The sequence below is a fragment of the Mustela lutreola genome, chromosome 4 (genome assembly GCF_030435805.1).
Source record: "Mustela lutreola isolate mMusLut2 chromosome 4, mMusLut2.pri, whole genome shotgun sequence".
Taxonomy (NCBI): Eukaryota; Metazoa; Chordata; class Mammalia; order Carnivora; family Mustelidae; genus Mustela; species Mustela lutreola.
In genome coordinates this window covers 156328880-156356812 of record NC_081293.1, presented here as the reverse complement: position 1 = coordinate 156356812, position 27933 = coordinate 156328880, and the positions used below count along the sequence as shown (strand labels likewise).

At 38.2% G+C, this 27933-nt stretch overlaps 1 protein-coding gene across 3 annotated transcripts in view; it reads right to left on the bottom strand.

Annotated features, from left to right (window-relative positions):
• The window catches only part of ZNRF2 (zinc and ring finger 2), a 394136-nt gene that overhangs the window by 320408 nt on the left and 45795 nt on the right, over nt 1–27933 (bottom strand). For all 3 annotated transcript variants that reach the window (XM_059171478.1, XM_059171479.1, XM_059171480.1), the window contains exon 2: nt 18729–18824. In XM_059171478.1, coding sequence (XP_059027461.1) covers nt 18729–18824 — 96 coding nt within the window. The remainder of the gene's footprint in view (nt 1–18728; nt 18825–27933) is intronic.

The following is a 27933-nucleotide window of genomic DNA, read 5'->3' as shown; positions in this document are numbered from 1 at the left end:
CATTAAGTATATAATACATGAAAGGCTGTCTAAGGAAATTATTCATGGAAATGCTTCTAACAAAAGAAAATGAGAAGAACAAAAATCTCAATAAACAGAAAAATCAAGAGTATTAAAAAATTGTAGTGAGCAACTAAACATGTGTAAGTGAAACGTGAATAAATAATACTTTGACTAAAACGGTTATCATTATCATAACCACCGGTTTTTTATTTTGTTTTTGTTTTTTTAGAGTTTATTCATTTGTTTGACAGAGAGAGATCTCGTAGGCAGAGAGAGAGAGAAGCAGGATCCCCGCTATGCAGAGAGCCTGAAGCCAGGCTTGATCCCAGGACCCTGGGACCATGATCTAAGCTAAAGGCAGAGGCTTTAACCCACTAAGCCACCAAGGCGCCTCCCCCACCCCTTTTTTTAAAGAGAGAGATCACAAATAAACATAACCATAGGTTTTTTAAATGAAAACAGTATTTCACCAATGCAAACTTAATGATGTAAAATATAAACTGTTTCATAACATCCCAGAGTTACAGATAGTAAGGAAAGGAGGTGGGAGAAAGAGCACAAAGAAAACCCTTAATTTTGGTGGAGTATGACAGAAAAATATGTTGAAAGATACACACTGAAGTAAGGTACTCGACACAGGAATAACAAGATGAATAGTAAAAGTTGTGGATTAATTCAGAGGGAAAAGAAAGCAACTTATCAATCCAGAGAAGCTGGAAAAGAACAAAGTAAAATAAAAACTATAAAATAAGTGACAGAACAACACGAAATTTGTCAGCTGTAATATAAAATATGTATATTGAATAGTTTAACAGATCATCATAGATCTACTACTCAGTCTCAGCAAATCAACTTATTTGCCATGAATTCAAACAAACAAACAAACAAACAACTTACAGGGAAGCACCTATCCTAGAGCACACACAAACATGTAACAGCTCAGGAGTGAAGATGAAAAAGAAAAGGAAAAAAACAACTTACAAAATGGAGTAAGAACATTCCAGAAAGCAGGAGCAGTGTGTATCTAGAAGCTTAAGAAAGAGCACACATTCCTGAAATCACAGGGGTAAAAGGAAGTCAGAAACAAGAAAAATAAATTGCAAAGAAAGAAAGTGTTAAAAACAAAGAGAAAAAATGGTATCTATTGAAAACAAAAGAGATCCAACTGCATATATACAGCCAAAGATGAAATAAAAGGGGCACCTGGGTGGCTCAGTGGGTTAAGCCTCTGCCTTCAGCTCAGGTCATGATCCCAGGGTCCTAAGATCAAGCCCCACATCGGCCTCTATGCTAGGCGGGGAGCCTGCTTCCTCCTCCCTCTCCCTCTCTCTCTCTGCCTGCTTCTCAAAATCTTTAAAAAACAAAAAGGAAAGAAAAGAAAGAAAATAGAACTGGAGCTGCATATTTGAAGCAGATAATGAGTCCCAGAAGAGAAACTAGCCATGAAAACCCAAATCTATTTTAAAAAATATCCTACTGGTCTCAGACTTCTCCAAAGTAGCATTTTAACACTACAGGACTGGAAGAATGTTTATAATACCCTCCAGGAAAGAAAGTGTAACCCAAAGATTTCACACCTAAACAAGAAGTCTAGAAAACTTATCTCCCATGAGCCCTTCTTAAAGGATTTACATGAGAATGAACTTCAGCTCATCAAGAGATGCCAAGGCAAAAGGACCCATAGTGAGAACTGAATCTACTTCACTGTACAATCAAAATAAATGTGAGAATTGCAATTAGATGATGTATAAATTGAATACCTAAATAAAGGCAAAGAGCTAATTATTATCTTTAATAACTGGGTGTCAAAAAGTATCATTTAAAGCTGACAAAGCAAGTAACAGAAGTATAAATATATTTAATATTACTAGATGTAAACAGATAATGTAATAACCAAAATCAAGATCTAGAAGAAGGAAAGAAATTGGGGTGCCTGGGTGGCTCAGTTGTTGAATTCAAACAAACAAAAAAAGTGTCTGACTCTGACTCAGGTCATGATTTCAGGGTCCTGGGATCCAGCCTGACATGGGGCTCCCCACTCAGTGAAGAGTCTGTTTCTCCCTCTCCCTATGCCCCTCCCCCCGCTCATTCTCTCAAAATCTTAAAAAGGGGGGGGGTATCATTTCATTCATCATTTCATATTTCATCATTGCTCAAAGAAATTAATAGTGTGTAAAAATATGAGTATCAATGTTATTATATAGTTATAGTTACACTTATGAAATTAATCTCTTAAAAAAGAAATACAGTTCTTCCTAACTAAAGCAGAAATATGGAGCAAAGAAAAACTGGCTACTTGGTCAATATTTTTAAAAAGCTATAAAAACAAAAAGCAGAATACAAAACGCCAGAATTAAAACTAGCTTCATTACTAAATGTAAATGGGCTAATCCAACACAGTTTAAAAAAAGAAAAAGGAGGATTAGATTGGATCCCAAATAAAATTAACCCTGTATTGTACACAAGAACCATATCTGAAACAAAAGATGAAAGATGAAAATAAAAGGAAAACACTAATCAGGCAAATACAAACAAACAAAAAGAATTATATTCAATATCATATGAGGTCATAGTGCAAAAAGCATTAAAGGAGACACAAGAGACACAGTACCCTTTAAACATCGAAAGATGCAATTTGCACCTACGTTATAGTAATTATGTAGTAACAAAATCATAGCAATATTCTATAAAGTAAAGAAGTACAGGCAATACAAATAAAAAAAGAAACATCAGCAGTAAACGTAAATTCACCTCAATCCATGACAAATCAAGTGAGAAACAAGATGGATATGGAAGACCTTAAACTGAACATGAATATGGAAAATGTTCGCCAAAAATTACCACATATTTAACCACAAAGAAAAACTTAGTAGGGGCGCCTGGGTGGCTCAGTGGGTTAAGCCACTGCCTTCCCCTCGGGTCATGATCTCAGGGTCCTGGGATCGAGTCCCACACCGGGCTCTATGCTCAGCAGGGAGCCTGCTTTTCTCTCTCTCTCTCTCTCTCTCTCTCTCTCTGCCTGCCTCTCCATCTACTTGTGATCTCTATCAAATAAATAAATAAAATCTTTTAAAAATAAATAAATAAATAAATAAAAGAAAAACTCAGTGAATTAAAATACAAAAATAGTACAGAGAGCATCCTCTGATCATAATATAGTAAAACTAGAAAACAAACAGAGAAACTGGAAGAAAAAGGCACCTAACTCCTAGGAATTTAAAGACTCTCACTTAACTTCTGAGTTAAAGAAGCGATCCCCAAAATATACAATATCTATACAAGAAGAAAGTAACAGTGATAAAAATACTATATATCAGAATCTGTAAGAGAAAAACTCACAACCTTGCATATTTATTACGAAAAAGGAAGGAAGAGGGTGCCCGGGTGGCTCAGTTGTCTGGTTAAGCCTCTGCCTTCGACTCAGGTCATGATCTCAGGGTCCTGGGATCGAGTCCCACCTCAGGCTCTCTGCTTGGCAAGGAGCCTGCTTCCTCCCCACTGCCTGCCTCTCTGCCTACTCGTCATCTCTCTGTCAAATAAATAAATAAAATCTTAAAAAAAAAAAAAAAAGGAAAGGGAAGAAGGAAGAAAGGAAAGGAAAAAAGAAGGAAGAACGAAAGAAAACTAATTAATACCTCCCAGTAGACAAGGAAAAGCACATCTAAGGAAATCAGAAAAAAATAAGTATTTTTAAAAGCCGGAAAAATGAATTTTAGAATAGGAAAAAATGGTAGACCCAAAGGTATCTACGACCAATAATAAAAAGGGTGAAAGACAGCAAACACTGATACATTAAGTTAAGAAAAAATTGGGAAAATATCACATTTTGGCAGAAAATAAATCCTTAAGATACTTATTTGATAAGAATACACAGCAATGAAATATGTAATTTTCTACTTTAAAGAAGCAAAACAGACTGAAGGCAGAAATCCAAACAGATCAATTTCTATAGAAATCAGAGACAGCTGTCCTGGAGCGATCCTCAAAAAGCATGAGGCCCAGACACTTCCACAGAGAGTTATACCAAACCTTTGAAGTTCAGATGATTTGAATGCTATTTATACAGCTGCAGAGCATAGAAAAAGGAAATCTAAATGATTTCTTCTGAAGCAAGCATAACATTGATTCCAAGACTCAAAAAAGATTACCCCCACACCAGTCCAATCTCAGTTTTACAAAAATCCTAACTGAGATACTAGAAAATACACTCCAGCACTACACTGAAGGTAAAACTCCAAGTATTATCAGAAATAACAAATTCACATACATCATGGACCAAAGGGTTCCAGGACTGTATCCCACAGACCTACTCATACACATACAAAACACCGGGAACAATTTAACATCCATCAATAAGGGACTGGTTCATCAACTGTGGCTCACCCACCTATAAAATATAAGGTAATTGTAAAGAACCATGAAATTCATTTGGAATAATTTCCAGGACATATTATGAATAAAAAACTTGAAGTTCAGAACCATCTAAAGCATGGTATCACCATATAAAAAGTGTGGGGGCAGATTATGTGTATATATTTACATAAGCATTAAGTATTTCTGGAAGGGTAACAAGAACGGTAGGACTGGCTGCCCCTGGAAAGGGTGACTGAGGCACTGAGGTGAGAGGGAGCCTTCACTTGATATTCTTTGTGCCTCTTTGCTTTGGGAGCACGGCAAACATGTTATTCAAACACAAAATTAAAAACAGTTAACACAAAAAAAGTGAGCTAAAAGTCAGCAGGTGAATGCAAACAAAAAGAAATTATTGGGAAACAATTCTCTATGGGTCTCTCATGTCTCAGCATGTCTCAGGCTCTCTTTTCAGTGATTTTTGTAGAGCAAACAGCCTCGGAAGATGGAGACAGTGTCCTCTGGAGCCAAGGGCAGACAGCTTACTTCCCAGGATGAAAGATTCAGGTTCCCTACCTAAGCTCAGGTCTCCTCTTCTGCAGTACAACTTACTGAGTGTGCAGATACCACCCAGTCCTTCTCACACCCTGTGGAGGTGATAGAGGAAGGAGCACAAGAAAATGCTGATTAGTCTGGCTATTGCTATAAGTAGTAACATCAGAAGTCCTTTGTTTGATTCTGGTTTCTGCCAGAATCCATCAAACTGGCAGGCTAACTTGTCAGGTTTCAGGAAGACTAAAACCTCAGGCCCTTCAGTTTTTAATAAGCATTAGTCAAAATAATATTAGATGAAACAGACTATTACTAGGTAAAGCAAAAGAGAGAAGCATATAATATAAAAACATTCAATACAAAAGAAAAATCATAAATATCTGCGTAAATAACATAGCTATGAAATACATAAAGCCAGGGGAAAATGTGCTGCAAGGCAAGTATCACCAAAACAAATTTAAGAGACTTTAAAAAGAAAAAATTGATAAAATTACAGCCATAGAGGGGATACTGTAAAAAAACTCCTTCCTAAATCTGTCAGACTATGTAGACCAGACGTAAGCAAGGATACAGACTGATTTCAATAATGTAATCAGACTCAATTTACTAGATATATATAGATACACAGATTATGTACTTAAAAAAATAAGTAAATCTAGTATCACCATCAGAAATGACTTTTCATTACACATCTCTCCCCCCCAAAAAATATATCTTTGAAATGCAGAAGCCTTTTTTCTAGCTAACCCCTGAATCACACAGATTAAAAACTGAAAAGTTATCTAGTAAATAACAAGACCGTTTGATATTAAAATCCCAGAGAGAGTAACTAAAGTTCTTACAAGAAAAGTACTTCTATTTCTAAAATAGTTTTACTATTAAAATGGGAAGACTGAAAAAGGGGCACCTAGATGGCTCAGTTAAGAAAGAGTCTGCCTTCAGGGTGCCTGGGTGGCTCAGTGGGTTAAGCCGCTGCCTTTGGCTCGGGTCATGATCTCGGGGTCCTGGGATCTAGTCCCACATCGGGCTCTCTTTTCGGCAGGGAGCCTGATTCCTCCTCTCTCTCTCTGCCTGCCTCTCTGCCTACTTGTGATCTCTCTCTGCCAAATAAATAAATAAAATCTTAAAAAAAAGAGTCTGCCTTCAGCTCAGATTTTGATCTCAGGGTCCTGGTGGGATCCAGCCCTCCATCTCTGCGCTCTCACTCTCTCAAAAAAACAAAAATAAATCTTAAAAAAAAAAAAAACAAATACACCTGAAAAAAGAGCTTTAAATTGTACTTAGTAATAATAAGTTAGTAGCTTTATTTACAACTCTGAAACAGCTTCTTTGAAAATATCAATGAAATATATGCCCCTTTTAGCTAGCTAGTGTAAGGCAAAAAAGTACAAAACAAAATGTGTAACATTTGAACGAAACATCTTAATGAAAAAGGCAGTATAGCCAAAGAAATTAAAAGATTAAAACAACTGTGAGCAAATGTTATATGCAATGCTATGACAATTAATTACAAAATCTAGAGGATAAGGTTTATTTTCTAGCAGAATGCAAATTCTCAAAACCAACTCAGGAGTAGGAAAATCTGAACACACTAATGATCACGAAAGTCAGGAAGACTGCCATTGATCTACCTTTAAAAGGTAGATGGTTTTATAGGTGAACTCTATCTGATCTGAGAAGAACAGTACTTTCTAGGTTAAATTATCCTATAGCAAAGATGGAGAGGAGCATTCCCATTCATTTTTGCCAGCATAATTTTTGTCTAATGTTAAGTTTAGTATCAATGTTTTAATAGAGCAGTAATACATAGTCAAACGGAGTTCAATCCAGTCACATTAGAAATCAAGCAAACTCGACTAAGACATTACAAAATCAACATAATTTATCAACAAATAAAAAAGGGAAGAAAGTTGGGATGCTTGGGTGGCTCAGGTGGTTAAGCAACTGCCTTCAGCTCAGGTCATGATTCTGGAGTGCCAGGATCAAGTCCCAGGTCAGCTCCCTGCTCAACAAGGAGTCTGTTCTCCCTCCGACCCTACCCCCTCTCATGCTCTCTCTCAAATACATACATAATATCTTGGGGGGGGCATTTAATAAAATTTAAGCTATTCTTTGCCTAAAGCAAAAAAGAAAAATGACATGTATTCAATAAATATAATTAACCGTAACTCAAAGCAAGCATCCATTAAGCAGTGAAACACTAAAGACAATGAACAAGACAAGCTGCCCACTGCACCATTATTATCTACATCATTTTAAAGCTTCAAACTACTGCAGTAAGACAAAAACAAAATGTATATAAAACTTGGAAACACTTTCATTGGCAGATGAGAGTTACAGGTCTAGAAAATCCAAGGATTCACCTATAACCAATAACTTCTCTTTTTATCAGCAAAACCAGTTTGAAATTCAAATGGTAAAAACAAATGCTACTCGTAACAGTAACAAAACTATAAAATACTAGATATAAACTTAAGTTTCACACTAAATATATAGGTTCTCAATGAACCAAAACAAATGTAGAGACAAACCATGTTTCCTTGACAGGTAAACTGAAAACTTAGAATAGCACTGAGCAAGGACAGTGTATACACCTGAAACTTATATAATGTTATATACCAAGTTTACCTTAATTTGAAAAAAGACAGCACACATCTTTCTTACCAATTTAATAGAGGGTAACACAGGTAGTCCAGTTGAGTAAACTATATATTCAACTTTTCTGTACTCTTTATGTAATAACCATAAAATGTCTAAGTTAGAAAATAAGACTTCATGATAGAAGCCCTCACTGTGAGAATTCCACAATATAAAACCCAAAATAATACAAAGATTAACTCACATCTTCCCCCCTAAAAATGATAAAGTCTTGTGTTGCTGGGCGTACAATAATAGCACTCATCCCTCTAAATCCTTCTCATGCACACTACGATGTTTCTAATAAACTAAGATCTTAAAAAAAAAAAAAAGTAAGATCATGTCCTTCAAACTAGTTATGTGCCACATACAGTATGTTCAGGTGTATTCTGGGAGTACTTATAATCAGAGAGCATATATGGCACACAGGATTTTGGAAGAAAATTCTTTTATATCACATTTGTGAATGTGGAAATTTTTTTTTTAAACTAAAGAAATGTATGGTTTGCATCTTAGGATTAAGTCTCCAGGTTAAACTTTTCCTATTCTGTATTCATTTACTGACTGACTGATGGACTCAGATATATTTAACTTAAACTTTTGGTTCTAACTCAGTATACCAATTTTGTTGCTCAAATTGTTCATTGGGAGCTCTCTCAGACTGGTTCCATGTCCCTCTGACACCACCTTACTTTGAATTCCAAACACTTCCTAGCTTTCAGACAACACAAAATCTCCAGGTTCCTCTTTATTTTCTCTGCTCCAGCCCTAGGAACAGCCGCTTTGCCAATCTGGTTCTTTTTACTTGAGATTTATTTTTAAATATTTAGAAATCAATATCTAGGTGTTGGGTGTCAAAGATTTTTTAATTATAAAAAAGTTGCTCGTGGGGTACCTGGGTGGCTCAGTGGGTTAAGTCTCTGCCTTAGGCTCAGGTCATGATGGCAGGGTCCTGGGATGGAGCCCTGCATGGGGCCCCTTGCTCAGCAGGGAGCCTGCTTTTCCCCCCTCTCCCTCTGCCTGCCTCTCTGCCTACTTGCGCTGTCAAAGAAATAAAATCTTAGAAAAAAAAAAAAAAAGTTTACTGGCACCAAAAAGCATTATAAGGAAAGGCCTAAGACTGAGGTAAACACCAAGGAATAGAGTTCAAAGAGATTAAGGTAAGAGAACACCCAAATAACAGTAATCTAGCAGGTGCTGAAAGGTCAAGAAGCCTGGAGACCCCAAATCAGTCTAGCAGAAAATGGAAGAAAACAAGCAAATCATAAATCTTATGATTATTTGGATGGCAAAGGAGGGCTATCTAGAATATATTCTTTACAGCTTTTACTGTTATATTACCTTACTTCACTTAAAATGTTAAGAGTTAATTACAATCCTCCCCAAAATACAGCACCACGGTGCTAATACTGCCTTCCCTGAAACCAAACCACTCAGTGGCTGGGGAGATACTATTCAAGGCCATCTCTGAGGCAAATCTAGGGCAGTACTTTGAATTATCAGGGCTACTGTGGCTTAAACAGGGGGAGAAAAAGTAATAAATGGTTATGGGGCTCAGCTGTTAAGGGTCTGCCTTCGGCTCAGGTCATGATCCGACTGTCCTGGGATGGAGCCCCACATCGGGCTCCCTGCTGGGCAGAAAGCCTGCTTCTCCTTCTCCCATTCCCCCTGCTTGTGTTCCTGCTCTCACAGTCTGTCTCAAGTAAATAAATCTTTAAAAAAAAAAAAAAAAAAAAAAAGTAATAATGGTCACTGAGAAAATATTTACAAGCATTGCTTTAACAGTACCCCCCCACCCCAAAATCCTTCTTGAATTCAACAAAATATCCAGTGTCTATGCAAAAATCCTTACTCCTTCTTTGTGGGGGGGGGGGGCACTGGCAGGAGCAGATCACATTTTGTAATTTTCACAGCCTACAAAGATTCAACATCCCTGGCTTTTTGTTTAGAAGATACAGGTTCTCAACTATCTCTTGACCCCAAACTGAGTCACTTCTACTGCTAACCCTCACACCTGAAAGGCCTTGTTGGAGAACCTTACCATAACTGCAAGTTGTCTCACTAGCTAGACCCAGGCAATCTGGAGGTTCCTCATCCCCTCCTCTGTCCTTAAAATGTGCATTCCGCTTCCCTTCCCCACTCCCAGAAACTGCCTCAAGGATACAGCCTTGAGACAGTTATGTGGTATTGAGAGCGTTTGGACAGTATATGCAACTAATCCTAGTTAGGGCCTCTCTAAGATTTGGCAGGCAGAGATCCACTCGCACTGCTGCTGCCCAAGACAAACCCCCTGCTTACTAAAACTGTCCCCTACTGGGATGTCTGGCTGGCTCAATCAGAGGCATGTGCTACTCTTAATCTTGGGGTTGTGAGTTCAAACCCCATTTTGGTGGAGATTACTTAAATATTTTTAAAAAACAAAAAACTGTCATCTACCAATTTGAACTAGTCTCTTTATTTGGTCTCTGGCCTCTGCCTGGTCTCTTCCTGCCCTCTGCATAGCGGAGCAGCTTCCTAACACAGCTGGGAAACTCTGGGGAGCTCTGGAACCAACACTGCTCCCTCCCCTTTCTAGCATTCACTAAGCCCAACTCCTCCTATCTGACATGGCTTTCTTTCTCCTCCCTGTGCTCCATCTAACACTTCCACAGCAAGTGCCACACCATTCTCTAAATGGTCTTTAGAGAAATTGTTTTCTTTATAAACATTTCTGCATATGGAAGATCCAAGTTCAAAATAATTTAAATAGAGCATCTTTTACTATGCACTTTTCTATACAGAGAAAATATTTTGTGAAACTGTTGACAGACATGAGCTGAGCCCTAGCTTGGTTTTATAGAGGGAAAACATAAAAAAATAAGAGAACTTTGGAAATGCACTTTATTCATACTTGTATTGGAATTCCTTGAAAATAAGACTGTCAATACCACACATCTTAACCAAAACAAGAACAGCAACCAGTACAAAACTTTCTCTCTTTGAGGACAAGTATAGTTGCTTCATTTGGTCTTCTTAGGATCTCTGATGTGTTTCTTCGGATTTCTTAAAATCAGCAAAGCTCAACTTGAATGTTAGAATATATTTTTTTTAATCAACATTATGAAAGTGAAGCAACGATAAGGAGAACACAGAAGAGGCAGAGCTGACAAATGATATGAAAGATCTATGAAATAAGACAAATCAAGAATTGGTAAATAAAAAAATGTCCTCATCCTGAAATTTTATTGATGAAATTAGAAATGGAATCTAAAACCTACCTCATGCTTTAGAAATCTACCAGAACTTCCTTCTCACTGAACTGTGTATTTTAGTTCAATTTCTATTCTATGTATCTCGTTTGAAAAGGATGCTCTAAGGAATGTATCTCCAGTGAAACAGTTATCCACATGTAGTCACTGTACTTTCTACAGTACTTCAATATCTATAGGGAGATAAAAGGGTCTAGGCTTAGGGTGCCTGGGTGGCTCATTGAGTTAAGCCTCTGCCTTCAGCTCTGGTCCCGATCTCAGGGTCCTGGGACCCAGCCATGCATTGGGCTCTCTGCTCAAAACAATAAGGATCTAGGCTTCCACAGGATTAAGCAATCTGCCTGTCAAATTCAGACTTTAGATTTTAGATGTGGGGGCCACCAAGGTGCCCATAAAAAGCAGGAATTTTTTTTTCCATCAAACTGCAGCTTTAAATTGAGAGCAAAATCAGATTACCCTCCTACTGCCCCCACCACTGCTTTTCCATATCTTACACAATTCTGCTATGTAAAACATCTAATTTGGAATTAAGTAACTATGGGCTTTTAAAATATCAAAGGAACTGCAGATTTGTTAGCATGTTAAAAATATGGCACCTACTATAGGTTTACCTCTTCAAGTCAAAGGTAGTATCTCTTAGTAAGAACAGGTCTTGTTTACTTAGCACTCGCTACCTACAAAGAACTATGCATGATTTCTCACTTGATTCTTATAGTCTATTAGAGGCACTCCCTCTAGTCCTATGTTTCTGGGAGAGAAAACCAAGACAAAGATGACACAGCTATTAAGTGGTAAAATAAGGATTTGGTCTTAGCAAGCTGAATTCAAAGTTAGTACTTTGTTCAAGTCAGTTAGTACTTTGCAGTTCTTTAACAATGTTTTTTAATGCAAATTGGTACTGCTTTTGAGCATCTATGTATTAAAAGTAGGGCAGTAAAATTGAATTTAATATCTTATAGGCATGAAACTTCTTAATGGCATACAATGGATAAGACTGTAACAATGTTTAAGTTTCTCACAGGACCATGACCGATCCATTGCCTTTTTATAAACACACACTCAATTTTAAATTACTACACATATCAAAAAGCATTTTAGAAATGTTAACACAAGTGGAATAAGGTAGTATTTTTCAGGTTCTTTTTATTAGGTACTTGGTTTATGGTGTCTCCAGGTATGATTTTATTTTTATTTATACTGCTCAGCATCGTAATGCTCCTGTAAAATCGGAGGAACTCTAGTCTTTCAGCGATTCTATAAGATTCTCTGCCATTTCCTTTCAAACACTGTCTCTTGCCAGATCCATCTCCCATCATACATATGTCGTGCCTTTTGTCCCACAGTCTTAGTGAGCCTATCATCTGGCCTGTAAACTTCATAGATATTTCTCAGGATTTTTTTCCTCCCTCACTAGGTGGAACGAGATGGCTAGAGTGGGCAGGAGTTGAGTTTTTCCCTTCTCTCAGGTCAGTCAGGTTCTGGTTAACTAGTTTCTCTGAGGCAGGCCCTGTTAAGAAGAGTCCTCTGGTGTAATTCAAAATGGTCCCCCCTTCTCCTTCCTCTTACCATAGAACAGGAGGGGATTCTTCCCCCATATTTACAATGGGAACCTGGTCAAGCTCCTGGAGGACAATCTTACAAAACTGTTGGAGCCTCACCGTGACTAGGTCTCCCTGGAGTTTAAAACCCTCAGACTTGTCTGCACTGAGCCCCCAGCAATCCATCAATTACAGTTCAGGTTTACCTACCCTAGCATTGGTTTCCCGCAGTGGTTCCCATTCCTGAGCGTCTGCTAAACCCGAGACTTGTTTCTGCAATCACTGAGGGAGGCTGGCAGTTTTCCTGTGTCCTCCCATCTCCTCTTATGAATTCAAGAAAAGTTACTGATTTTTCAGTCTGAGCCAGCTTTTTAATTAGTTTTTAGGACAGAGGGCTACTTCCAAATTTCTTACATGTGGAGCTAGAAACCAGAAGTCAACCCCATCTCTTTTTCTGAGATTTTACATATGGTAGATGCTCTCATCCCAGGCTCCTCTCTCCACCGCTGTTATACTCTGCTTAATTTTCTCAGACCCATCTTATACCTCACTAATTCTCCTCAGAGCTCTAATTGGCTGTTCAATCTATTTGTTGCTATTTAATTTCAATGACTTAAGTCTAAACGGTTTAATTTCACTATGTGTCTTTTTTTTTTAACCTTATTCCTTATTCATTCTTTTATCACTACAATGATTTGAAAATAAATCTAAAGTTCTTAGGGGTAGTAATTATAATCACATCTGTTCTCACTCCTTGTGTATTTTTAATTTTTCATACAGGTTCATCTTTAATAGACAGTGACTGCATTTTTCTAAAGGAAACCAATGTTGGTTTTAGAACGGTTGTGCTTTTGTTTTGTCAACCTCTTCTAGGATGTCATCTATTCTAAAATTTCTATGTTCCAGTATAAAGGGTCTGATACTTTCTATTGCCTTCAGTTTCACTGTATTGCATGACAATTTATGGGACAAAAAAATTAACTTTACCTCAATGCTGTCCCATAATGTGATCTTTACAAAGTAATTTAAAGCTATTAGGAATCCACATTTAAGTTAAAACAAAACCCCAATAACTATCAATGCAAAATATGAACAGGTATGTCAAATCACATAATCGAAACTCCACAAAAGCCAAAGTTTATACAAACTCAGACAATGATAACCACCCCCTTACTTAAAACCCTGCTTTATGGCTGACAAATTTTTTTTAACCACAAATAAAACAGGTATGTCATTTTCAGAAATATTCTGAATTCATAAAGATTAAACATGCGGAGGGGGTCTTAAAACCAAGAAAATGCAGTACATAAGGCAGAGAGCAAGTTTACAACTTAAAATGCCACTGGACGGCTACTGATCCACACTGGAATCCAGGTCTGTGTGCCTGGTGCATAAGGATCTTCAACACTTGAGTCTGTTGCTTTACATTCTCTGGCGGACTGCACAGAAGGCGGGAACCTTCTTCCTCACTTTCATTACAAAAAGAGTTCCCTTCCAAGGGACTCAATCTTTCTTCAAATTTGTTTACGGTAATAGTCACATCTTACCCTGTCGGCACTCAGGTTTATTCCTGATGATTGTGAAAAGCTCTGCTTTGATTCACTGATAAGTTTGTAATAAACTCTCGAGAAAAGCCAGCCTTCAGTTACATGTCCTGCAGGTACACATGCACATGCATTAAGTACCAATTTCCACTAAAGCGAAGATTTTTTAAAAAAATATTTTATTTGTTTATTTTGACAGAGAGCTAGAGAGAGAGCACAAGTAAGCAGAGCAGCAGGGAGAGGGGGAGAGAGAGAAGCAGGCTCTCTGCTGAGCAGGGAGCCTGATGTGGGGCTCGATCCCAGGACCCTGGAATCATGACCCGAGCCGAAGGCAGCCGCCTAACCAACTGAGCCACCCAGGCACCCCAAAAGCAAAGATTTCTTAAATACGAACCTTACTACCTTCATTTACACTCCTGTAAACTAAAATAAAACTGAACTTTATAGGACACAAAACATGCTATGATCTAGTGAACTTTAAAGACCAATAAAATCAAAACTAAGAACTTGCTAACAGTATTCATCTTTTGGTTTTGGTTCTGAAACCAGAAAATGAGGAACAAAGAAATGAATAGATTCTATGCCCATAAAATTTATATTAAGTTCACAGACTACCAGTGAATTATTAGGTCCATAAACTAAACAATCAAGCACACAGAAAAGGGGGAAAGTATATGAAATAGTCAGTGATGACCTACAGAAGGACAAAAATGTTCACCTTTAGCCCAGAAGGTGGATCTATAGCCTGCATAGTTCCGATAAGGATCAAATACGGACTGGTTGCTACATTCTTACAGGGTCTCATGACTGCCTGTATGTCACCCATAGTTAATATCAAGCTGAATGATAAGCACGAGAGAAATCTTGTGAAAGTAGTTTTACGAGTAGAAATTCGAAGAAAACATTTATGATCTAATATTCCCTTCATGTACCGCCCCCCCCCCCGCCTTCAACACTAAGCATATACCCACCCGCTGCATGCAGAAAAGTGTAGCTCTTCCTGCCTACAATAAATAAACTTACCAAGCAAGTTGCATTGTAAAAAAGTCTCACTAGTTCTTTCTTAACTGCCAGAGCATACTCAGTGATCATGCAACAGGCAGTCCCTGACTTAAGGGCAGTCGATACAGATTAACACTCAAGGTGGCACTCTGAATTTTTTACATTCTGCCAAAAACACCACCTGCACTAGGTAAGCACTGACATCATTCTGAATCATTCCCTGCCAGACTGCCTTGGGCCTCCTACCTGAACCTCTGTCGAGCCAGCTGCCTTAACCCTGAGAGCTTCTACCCAGCCAATTTTCTTCTTCAGTTACCAAGACTTGAGTACTTGTATATATTATTACAGGTTAAAGAAAACAAACAAAAAACCAAAATCATTGTGAGCTAGTCTGGAAACCAAACACTTAAAAGTAACGTCTCTTGAGTATAAATCTGCAACTCTGAATCACCAATTTTATGTTTCAATTTCTGAAATTCATGCTATTGTAGAGTTTGACTATAAATATATTCAGTCTGAAAAACAAGCTCAACAAATCAATCTTCTTGATCTGAATATTTATAGTTAAATTAGTATACATTTAACAAATACTTTTCAAAATTTCAGTTCTAGCTAGTTTAGGAAAGGCTGTAAAAGGTAGAATAAACACCATGCTAAAAAAAATTCTCATTTGAGTATCAACACAATTTACACACCCTACCTCTCTGATGCACATCTTTCTTTAGAATCAATTTTTAGGAATTCAAACTGGAAGTTAGAAAACCATGTGACTGACACGAGATTTTTCTGACTCAACTTACTCTCAACTTTGTAGTGATCCTAGATGACTACCTTACCCGTTTAGAGCCCAATTTTATCACCTGTGATAGATGAGATTTGGGAGACTGAAGGGTAACAGAATCTGCTATCTCAAAATAAACCTCTTTGGTATAGGATTATTTTCAAGAGATTGAAAAACAGAAGAGAAGCTCTAAAAAGGGTAAACATTATCCTTTTGTAAGGGAAATTTGCATTTATAAAGGAAATCTCCATTTGTAAAACTGTCATAAGAAGACTATTACAAGAGAATCTATCTTATCAGTGGAGAAGACACCCAGACTTAAATATGCATAACAAACTTTATTTACCTTGATTTTCCCTGTAAGGTCCCATAACTAGAGGCTCCCAACCCCACCCTCATTTTCTTGATCTTTAGCTAAAGATAGCATTAAACCCACATTCCAAATCATCTCAGAGATTTACTCCCTTCTCCGATGATATCTCCCATGTATACAAGTCTTAAGCACTGCTAAACTTTTGTTTTTCTCTTATTAATCTCTTTTATTAGAGGTCTCTGCCAACAACTCAGAAGGGTAGACCGGATCATTTTTTTTCTCCTTCCCTACAGGGTTCTGCCCTCAAAACAGCCTGGTATAAGAATTCCTGCAGACCGTAATGGGAAGGCATACTGCCCATCAGCCACCACTCTCGAACCTCAAACAGCCAATCCAAACAACTTTTTCTTTTACCACTGCTGGCCACTGTCCCATTTTTATGAAGAAACTGTTTTTGGCTGCTTTTTTTCAAACGTTTATAGATAGCTAAAATATATTTAACAAATTAAAAAGTTTCAGATCTACTTACCATAAAGAAGGTAGTCATTCTTAAAAATATCTGTACCTTTATTTGCTTTTCCCATTAAGTTTACTAATGTCTGAATTTGAAGACTATTAAGTATTTAAAACCTAAACTCTTGGCTTACAGTTTTCAATAACAAAAATTCAACTGAGTAAATTTTGAAGATCTAACTGGCTTTATTAATCAATTCATGAATTAGGCAGCATTCTGTCTAGCACGTAGAGGGGAGCTTGAAAGGGCTACAAGAAAGGAAAGGTTTTTAAAGGTAGAGAGGAGGTGGAAAAAAAGAAAAATTATTTGCAAAATATCCACTGTTTTTAGTCAAGGTCATCCTTCTCAGGTGAACTGGAGGCATCACATTTCTTAGTGCTGACCAGGAAATTCTCATGTTGACTAAAGACTACAATGGGGTGGGGGGTGGGGGGGTTGCAGTGAGGTTAGGTATTGAAGTCTTGGTTTACTGGCTTGGTGCCTTGACCTAAGTGACACCATTTTGGGCCTGTGGGTTACTTTTCAACAACACTATACCCAAGCAAAAGGTTACGTACTGATTCTTGGAGGTATCTTCAAGACACCAAATACAGGAGCTAGTAAAAAATAAACTCCTGACTTAAGGGGCCTGGGTGGCTTGGTGGGTTAAATAAAGCCTCTGCCTTTGGCTCAGGTCATCATCTCAAGGTCCTGGGATCGAGCCCCACATACAGCTCTCTGCTCTGCAGGGAGCCTGCTTCTCCCTCTCTCTCTGCCTACTTGTGACCTCTGTCAAATGAATAAGTAAAATCTTAAAAAACAAACAAACAAAAAAAAAACTCTTGGCTTGAGTCCACTTAAGGAGATTAAAAACTGCCAAATATCGACATTCACAAAGATTGTAGCATATACATATATGTAACATATATGATTTTTATATATGTATAAATATATATATATCTTTCACAAAAAGGAAATGTACAGAATACTAAGGTTATGTGCAAACACTGTTCAAGGAATTAACATTTGTGCTTTCAAAATTCACTGCTAGACTCTTAACATTTAAGGATTTTTATTTTTAAAACGCTTGCAATAAACATAATTATGGAGGGTAATGATAAGACAATGGAGTACAAATGAGAAACAAGCCCCATCACTTTTATCTCAAATTTTGAGCCTGAGAATGTTTATTTTTTAAGTAACTGAATTTCAATTATATTATGCAAAGTAACCAATTCAATTTCACAATGAAAGAAGGTTTGGATATAATCAACAGGTGCATTTAGTATTCAAAGGAACTGCTATAATCTTCTTTTACTTATTCATTGGAAAATAAAGGGTGGGGGGAAAGGGTTCTATTGTCAATACTATAATGGTATGGCTGAAGCACTGCTCTATTAGAAAGAGATTCCTAAATCAGTCTGCAAGAGCTAAACAGGGTAACATGTTTATGTCAATATTAATGCCTACCTCCCACCCCAGCATTTTTGTAATCTGGGGAGAAATCTCAATTTTTTTTTTTTTTTTAATCTCAAATTCTTAAGTGGGCTAAACTGGTTAACTTCTGGCTGATGCTCAGGGGTAGGATCCATCTGTTTTATGCACTGCTGTATCCCAACCTCCTAACACTACACCTCATACTCCACAGGTTCTCATAAGACATTTACTGAAGGGTGCCTGGGTGGCTCGGCGGTTTAAGTGACAGCTCTTGATTTTGCTGGAGTCATGATCTCCTGGTGTGGACCTTGCACTCAGCAGACTGTCTGCCTGTCTCTCTCTAGGGTCTCTGCCCCTCCCCCAAATCATATACTCTCAAATAAACAAACAAATAAAATCTTTAAAGAAAAGAAGACATTTGCTGAAAGAAGTCAACCTTTCAATTGGGTTCACTGTTTACTGGTGTTCTTCCTACTCATTCTATTTCAAATCAAATACTACATTTGAAAAATCCATGAAATTTCTTGTAGGCTTTTGAAATTTGTCTATTTAAGAATTTTTGAAAAAAGCCAGGCATGAACTGTGTGGGTTTTTTTTTTTTTTTAAGTCTATTTCAAAATGTACCAAGGCTACACTGAGAAATATTGCCTAGGATTTTAAATGTCTGGATATCGTGGTCGGGAAAGAATGGTAAAGCCAAAGCATCAGACCTAACTAAAAAACCAGTTACCTCCAGGGTTCCTTGCCTTTTAAATTTTACCTGAAACATAAAATTCGTAAAATCTAAGGTAATTCTAATTTAAAATAGCATTTTAAAGCACCAGACTTACCATTATAGGTTATTCTTGGCTTTGTTAAACACATCACAAGATGCAAATCCATTTCATCTGAAGGTACAAATTTTGAACATACGGGGCACTTAAATCCTAAAAAGTAAAAGAAACACATTTAACTTAATTATTCCAAATATCCAATTCTATTTCTTAAAAAGCATCAAAGGCAAAAAACATTTCAAATTTCAATATTATACTTACAGTGATACACTACTTGATTTCAAGTTAGGTTGGAAAAAGTTTGTAACTATTAACAACTGACTTCAATCAATTAACAAAGACCATCTCATTTCAAATGAAACAAGTACAGATGAAAAGAATTAGGCTCACTACAAAACTCCCATATCTTTTCCTAACATATGGGTCCAATCATTCTTGTTCCTAATTTTTTACATTAACCTGAACTTTTAATTTTGTGAAAATTACCTTTCCCAGCTTAGTAGGGCACAATCTGAGTCACGTTTTTACATCTACACAGTACCTTAAAACTATTCTACTCCATTGACCTTTTAAAAATTATTCTGATGAAGAAAGTCAATATTGGCAAAAACCAGGTCTAGAATCCAAGACTTCTGTCGTCTAGTACAGTCATCTTTCTGACACTATGCTACTATATTCACAGTGCAAACTGAAAATAGATCAAATAGGAAAGATTTCCCAGTCAACTCTGACACTTAAATATTAGTTTCTTACAACATTTGTTCCTCACTAAGTATTTGCCTGAAGTAGTCTATTAAAAACAAACTGGATATTGAAGGAGAGAATACCCTATGTATTCAGGTCTTTCCTACTCCCTCACCTACCAAGGGTCACCGTCCCATCTCTGGTTCCTTACCACGGCCCTGCTGACCTACTGCTCCCTCTCTGACATCTTGAAGCAGATGAACAACGCTGGACACCTGATTCAAGATAGCCAATTTATCGTTTGGCTAGAACAACAAACCGCAAGTGGCACATAAAAAGATGGTCTGGGTCAATCTCTTGTTCTGGGAAATATGACAAGAAACAGCAAGAGAGAACACTTGTCAGCTGTAAAGAGCTGAGGCAGAAAGAGCACATGTAGGTTTGAGAGAGACCAGCGGCTCATGTAAGCGTAACTTAAATGAGAACTGAAACTACTGGCTTGCATGGAGACCTTGAAACAGATGTGCAGACAGGAGAAGTAGTACCTTGAGAGACAAGAGCTAGTAAGAAGGGTAGTGAAAGAAACCAGTCCCTGCCGCTGCCGCAGAATCTAACAGCTCTATACTTCTAGCACATGTGTGTTCTTGGAGGCACTCTCCTCTGTTCACTGTGACTTGAAACTCACTGTGACCAAATGTGCCAGACTAGAATCATACACTTCATGCAAAACTTTTTATACAAACCAGGAAAAGTTCTTGGCATGGGTACTTAATCCAGGAATTCAAAGTCCTAAATGAAATGTATGATTTGAACACTGCTTTTGACATTGTAGTAAATGCATTTTAAAATAAAGAATAAAGGTATGGTTACTTCCCCTTCTTGAAAACCACCAAAATAAACAGAAGAAAGAGGAAAGGACATTCATTTAAGATGAAACTACAAAATAGCTATAATCCCCAAACTATACCAATATAAGGAAATTTAAGTCAAAAGACTCTCTCAAGTAGCATTCATATTTCAAAGACCAACCAACAATCTTCTGCTTTCAATTGAAAAAAGAAAATCTTCCCTTTAAGTTAAAAAGGACATCAAAGAGGGAAAGAGGAAACCAATTTTCTAACTATTGATCAGAATCATCAGAGTATAGGCATATGAACTCTTAAGTTATCAAAGCACAATACTGTGAAGTACTGTGAGGATCCAACTGCTCAGGAAATAGAGCCAAAGGAGAGAGAATGCTATGGGCAAACAACCACCTGGATTTCTAGTTAAGTAGAATAAATTAGTATGTTTCTTTCTTCTCCCATCTAAAATCCACTGAAATGAGAATAAAGAAATTAAGAAAAGAATCTGAGACCACAGATGAGAAAAGAGAAACTATGAGGACTGAGAAAACAGACATCCCAAGTGCCCGTGGAAGTCAGTCAAATCTCACTACCTAATTCTCAAAGGATTCAAAAATCTACACCTTTGGGGTACCTGGGTGGCTCAGTGGTAAAACCTCTGCCTTCAGCCCCGGTCAAGATCCCAGGATCCTGGGATCGTGACACCACCCCCCCAACCCCTCACCCCTCCCACACACACCCCCATTCGGGCTGCTCAGCAGGGAGCCTGCTTCCTCCTCTCTCTGCCAGCTTCTCTGCCTACTTGTGATCTCTGCCTGTCAAATGAATAAATAAAATCTTAAAAAAAAAAAAAATCTACACCTCTGAATGACTTCCCAAGACAATGGTGAGGCATGAGGTTAACATCTAGATTGATTCCAAGACTGGGGGGGAAAAAAAATCCCTGGATTCTCAATGCATGACACATAGCAACTACAAAAAACTACAGTTCCCCAACTACAGCAGTAGAATGAAAGCTAACTATAGAATACAAGACCTAAAATAGAGATTTGAGGACCCCAGGCACAGCAAGGGAAGGAAGAGAAGAAAACACAGGGATAAAAGATCCATGTACAGAAAAGGGCCCATCTGCCAACTTCCTTCACCAAGAAATTGGTAGACTCTTCTTTTAAATAAAAAATGAGGGCACCTGGGTGGCTCAGTGGGTTAAGCCACTGCCTTCGGCTCAGGTCATGATCTCAGGGTCTTGGGATCGAGTCCCGAATCGGGCTCTCTGCTCAGCAGGGAGCCTGCTTCCCTCTCTCCCTCTCTCTCTCTCTCTGCCTACTTGTGATTTCTCTGTCAAATAAATAAATAAAATCTTTTTTAAAAATAAATAAATAAATAATGACCCACAGAATAGAATATCAAGAACCTTGTCCGTGGATAAGCCCCAGCCTTAAACATAAAGCTTCCCATCAGCTTTTTAGCGCTTCCCTCATAAACATAATGCAACAGAAGAAAAAAATTTGCATGTTTAAAACAGAACACACCAGAAACAAATCCAAAAAGACAAAAAATATTTACAACATCCCAGAAGGACAATATCCTTGATACACAAAGAATTCTTTAAAACTGTGGAAAATTAAACACCAGTTAGAAAAACGGGCAGAAGTTCTAAACCAGTATTTCACCAAAAGGATATTCAACTGAACTTTAAACAAACACTGCACATTATCAGAATAGAAGAAGCACCTTTCTCGTAAGTTTTTGTTTGGTTGGTTTTTTTTAAGATTTTATTTATTTCACAGAGAGAGCTCACCCACAAGTAGGCAGAGAGGCAGGCAGAGATAAAGGAGGGAAAGCAGGCTCCCCGCTGAGCAGAGCCCAAGGCAGGGCTGGATCCCAGGGCCCTGAGATCATAACCTGAGCTGAAGGCAGAGGCTTAACCCACTGAGCCACCGAGGCACCCCAAGTTCTTTTTCTTTATTCCCATTTTAGTGGGTCTTAGGAAGAGAAACACGTGTTTAATTCACAATGTTTAACTAGAAATCCAGGTTAGTTACTGTACTACTGCTTTCTCTCCTTAGGCTTTATCTCTACATTAAGAAATCACTATTTACCCCAGATTGGCAAAAACTCAAAACCTTGACAACATACTGTTGGTGAAGCTGAGAGGAAACAAGTACTTTCATACACTGCTAGTAGTGATGAAGTTCTAGAACCTAGGTGAGGTTTGGTGGGCTGAGGTCCGGAGCCAATGACCAAGAAAGAATTCTTGAGACATCTTCGGTGCAAAATGGTGGTTTATTAAAGCACGGGGACAGGACCAGTGGGCAGGAAGAGGGGTGCCACGGGTTGTGAGAGATGGCAGGTTACTTACCTTGAGGTTGGGGGAAGGTGAGGGGAAGGGAGGTTTCAACAAAGCTGTCATATGCTAAGAGGGCCTATAAGGTGCCACCAGGATACTGGAGGCCTTGCAGCTTGGCAAGCCATTCACATTTCTGCTATTAAGTGTCTTTGTTAGTGAGATTTGGGTTTAGAAGAAATTTAACTTTATTTAGGGCTTAAGGAACTGAGTTATTTGCCTCTGGAAATTGTGCTATTGATAAGGTAACTTCTTTGTTTGTAGATCTCTAGGACATTTGTAAACCAAGGGAGACTCACTCCTGTCTTGTAGGATTGTGATTTCTGCAAGTTAACTATTTCTCACTTATGGCAGTCGGGGGTGCCTGAGAAATGTCACACACATTACCGAGGGGAGCGGGTAGAGAGGGGGTGCAGGGTGCCAGCTTTTGCTTTGTCCTCAGCCAGCCTCTTGCTCCCTTATCAGTAGGAACGCAAAATTTTACAAGCTCTAAGGAGGGCAATCTGGCAATATCTAACTTGATTATATATGTATTTATCTTCTCATCTAGCAATCCCATTTCTAGCTTCTCACCCTGAAGGTATGTCCCCAAAACACAAAAAACACATGCACAGACAGAAGATTCTGAGGAGATAGCAGAGCAGGAAGCACTGGCAGAACTGGCCTCCCCACCTGAATAATTGTGCTGGTGGAGTCTGTCTCAGGGAACTCTTCTGGAACTCTGGAGTTTACTGAAAGGCTTGCAACTTCCAGGACGAAGACCAGGACAGTACAACTGTGGTTAATTTCAGCTCTGAGCAAAGTTAACAGTCACCTTTCCTACCACACCCCACCCCTGGTCACATGGCAAGGTACTTGTTCTCGGAGCAGCTTACACAGAGCTTGCAGGAACCAGGGTGGCCACAGATGACTGTCCTCTGAATACTGGGACCTTGCACTCTGATCGCTGCTTCCCATCCAAGAGGTACAGACACAGAGAAGGGTAGTAGTCATTGCTGTTAGACCTTCCCCATGATATGCCCTTCCCCCACTCAAGCTGAAGAAACTTCAAGGGGCATTAAAGGGCCTATGCCCTTCCCCCTCCCTTTATTTCTCACTTTTCCTCCCTCTGGGAGCCCAGCATTAAAGACTAGGAGTTTAAAAAACAACTACACATACAGGAGAAATCATAAAGACTGTGTATGCCCAGGGCAAGTCTTGGAGAAGACCTTAAATTTTAACCTCAGGCTGATGATCCTCCTCAGAGACAGCCTACGATACCTCCCAAAATACAAGAATAAAAAGCAGCAAGACACAGGGAAGCGGGAAAATCTGATTTCCAGAATTAACATATTAGATTAGAATAACCAGTTTTCAGCAAAGAACAAAACAAAACAAAAACCTTAACCATACAAAAAACCCGTAAAGCATGGCCTTATTATTATTATATTTTTTTAAGATTTTATTTATTTGACAGAGACATAGCAAAAGAGGAAACACAAGCAGGGGGAATGGAAGAGGGAGAAACAGGCTTCCCGCTGAACAGGGAGCCCAAAGTGGGGCTTGAACCCAGGACCCTGGGATCATGACCTGAGCCAAAGGTAGATGCTTAATGACTGAGCCACCCAGGTGCCCCAAAAGTATGTCCTTTAAAGGAAAAAAGAAACAAAAAACTGTCCGTAAAAAAGCTCTGAAGGCAGATGTTAATATGTTTAGCCAAAGATTTTTAAATGTCTAGCTTAAAGATACTCAAAAAACAAAAGAAGATGTAGATAAGGTCAAGAAAATATGATCAAAATATGAACAAAATGGAAATATCAATAAATAGAAAACCTAAATAGAAACCATGAAAAAATTCTGGATGTGAAAATGTAGTAACTTAAATGAAAAACTCACTAGAGCAATTCAAAGACTCATTTGAGCAGGAAGAAATAATCCATGTACTTTAAGATAGGACAATAGAAATTATCTTGTCTGAGGAACAGAGAGAAAAAAAGATGTAAAAGTGACCAGAGCCTAAGGGACCCATGGGACACCGGCAAGTAGAGCAAGATATGAATTGTGGGAGTCCCAGTAAGAGAGACATAGGCGGAGAGAATATATGAAGAAATAATGGCTGAAAACTTGCCAAATTTGATTAAAGACATGAATATAAACATCTAAAAAGCTCAACAACCTTGACGTAAGATGAACTCAACGGCAGCCATGCCAGGATATATTATATTCAAACTTCCAAAAAACAAAGAGGGAATTTTGAAAACAGCAAAACAAAGGTGATCATCACATTAAGGGATCCTAACATTTTTTTTTTTGGATCCTAACATTTTAAGCAGATTTCTCATGAGAAACTTTGGAGTCTAGAAGGCAGTGAGTTGAGCTGATGTATTTAAAGGGCTCAAAGAAAAAAAACAGCAACAGCCCTGTCAATTAAGAATCCTATACCCAGGGGCGCCTGGGTGGCTCAGTGGGTTAAGCCGCTGCCTTCGGCTCAGGTCATGATCTCAGGGTCCTGGGATGGAGTCCCACATCGGGCTCTCTGCTCAGCAGGGAGCCTGCTTCCTCCTCTCTCTCTCTCTCTCTGCCTGCCTCTCCATCTACTTATTTTTTTTTTATTTTTTTTTTTTAAAGAAGGGGATCCACCTTTCTTTCTTTCTTTTTTTTTTTTTTTTTAAAGATTTTATTTATTTATTTGTAAGAGAGAGAGTGAGAGGGAGCACAGGCAGACAGAGTGGAAGGCAGAGTCAGAGGGAGAAGCAGGCTCCCCGCGGAGCAAGGAGCCTGATGTGGGACTCGATCCCAGGATGCTGGGATCATGACCCGAGCCAAAGGCAGCTGCTTAACCAACTGAGCCACCCAGGCGTCCCTCTCCATCTACTTATGATTCCTCTCTGTCAAATAAATAAATAAAACCTTAAAAAAAAAAAAAAAAAGAATCCTATACCCAGCAAAACGCCTTCAAAGGTAAGGGAGAAACAGTAAAGTTCCCAGATAAACAGAAGCTGAGAAGTTCATCACTGGAGCCATCCTAGAGGAAATTGGGGGGGAGGGGGGACACACCAAAACACCAGATAGTAACTCAAAACCATAATGAGAAATAAAGATCTCAATAAAGGTCTTCAGATCAAGGGCAACTGTTTCCAGGGAACTGTACTAAAGGAACTGCCCCCAAGAATCTTTATCTATTCATATCTGGTCCTGACTCCAATAACAAGATTCTGGAATCAAACTGATGCCACACTGGGATGAGACTGTGTAAGTGGGGGAAAGAAGTGCATACATCTCACATATGGAAGGGATGTGAACTGTGATTGCTAGAAGGCAGACTACGTATACAATCTCCAAACACAGCTGCTTTCAATTTCATGCACCCTGTTTCTCACATTAAGAGAAGACTAATTCTTCTCTCCTTATATCTGAGCCAGCATAAATGCTCTGGTTGATCAAGAGTACAGAAGTAATGTTCTGGGATTTCTGAGATAAATCTTAAAAGCTTTGCAGCTCCCACTTGACCTTTTGAAATGCTCACTTTGGGGATACTCCCTTTCAGAACCAACTGACATGTTCTAGGAAGTTCCTGCCAAATAGGTCACAAATAGGCATTTCAGCTGGAATGTCAGCTAGAGCCTGAGGTGAGCCCTGAGCTGACAACCAGCATCAGTTGCCAGGTATAATGGGGGAGCTACCTTGGATGTTGCGTTACTTTCAACTTTCAGATGACTCTAGCCCCAACTTCATCTGCAACTGCTTGAGAGACTCGCCAAGAGAGAGCTCCAACAACTAATTCAATCCTACTCATAGAACCTCAAGAAATAATAAATTTATGTTTTAATTAAAACACATGTATACACAGTAAGTTATAGCACTCTTTGGAATAGCACAATTCTGTAAACATAGTGAAGACGCATAATGCAGAAACCATTAGGCATCTACACAACAGAACACTCTGCAGTTATGAAAAGGAAATGAGGAAGGTTTCTATGTACTGATGGAGAGATATCAAAGCTAGCTTAAGTGAAAAAAGCAATGTGAAAAAAAATGCAATGTTAGGCAAACTACTGTGCAACAAAGAAGAGTTAACTAATACATGTGCATGTATGTATCTACAAATAGAAAAACAAGAAAAGATAAACTTCAAATTAAGGTTTATATACATATTGTTTGTAGGTAGTTAAAACGTGGTTAAAAATAGGAAAAAGGTATTCAAATGTACCTTTTAATATAGTTTTTGACTTTTGCACAATGTTACTTAATACATATCCAAAAATAAAACAAGAATTAGGGGGAAACCCCTACTAAAATTAAATATAAATGGACACAAATGAATGTAACTATATACCAGATACAAATACACATGCCTATGCATGTGCAGGTACACACATGCATACATATGTATGTGTACACATACACAGGGACCCAGAAGCAATGATACCTCCATAGCAAAAAGCAGACTCAACCCCCAGATTTTGGGTTTCTTACTATCATTCCTCCATGAAGAGAAACAAGAGCTCCTTGGAGAAAAATCTGAGTTCTAGGTCTAGGACAGGGAAAGTACAAGGTGAACCTAGAATATCTTGTCATGTCAGACTAAGGAAGTGCTCAAAAACTGATATTAACACATAAAAAGGCAAAGAAGCCAGCTTGAAAGGGCTTCTCCTGGTCAGATTTAGATCTGAGAATCAAAATGGTTAATGACATAACTGATCACAGTATCTTACATCTTAAAAGGATGCCAAAGTATATATAAATAATTACATTCTGAAAATATCAACCCAAGATCACTTAATTAACACGGATAAAAAGGTACTCTCAAAATGGAGAAGCTATCTGACCTCACCTTAAAAGTTCAAACTTAGTATCACCTACAAAAGGACAAGCAGACGTCTGTGCTTCCTGATGTGCTTCACCGAGTACACAATACTTACATATACTTCCACCAAATATAACTAGAACCTCATTAAGAGGAAATTTAGAAAAAGCCTCTAACATACAAGACATACACCAAAACATTCATAAAAGAGTAAATATGATAAAACTACCAACACAGGAAACAAAAAAACCTTAGCACTGCTGAACCCCAAAAATCTTCTAAGATTTCAATTTATTTTTGTTTCTGCATATTTCATTTGATGTGTTTTATCAGGTATTTAGTTTGGGGGTCCATTTTGTATCTTGGAGGTTTTTCCCAAATTTCCTCATTTGTCCCACTAAGTCAAGATGATAACTGCACCCACAAAACAAGAGACTGTAAGAACAGAGCAGCAAACAAAAGCGCCTCGAACTTTTAATGAAATTAAGAACTCTTAACTAACAATTCAAACAGCTGGAATATTAACTTGAGGTACTAATGATGCCAAATGATAGTAACAATGAACATTTAGTATCTACCAGGAAATTTTCTAAGCACTTT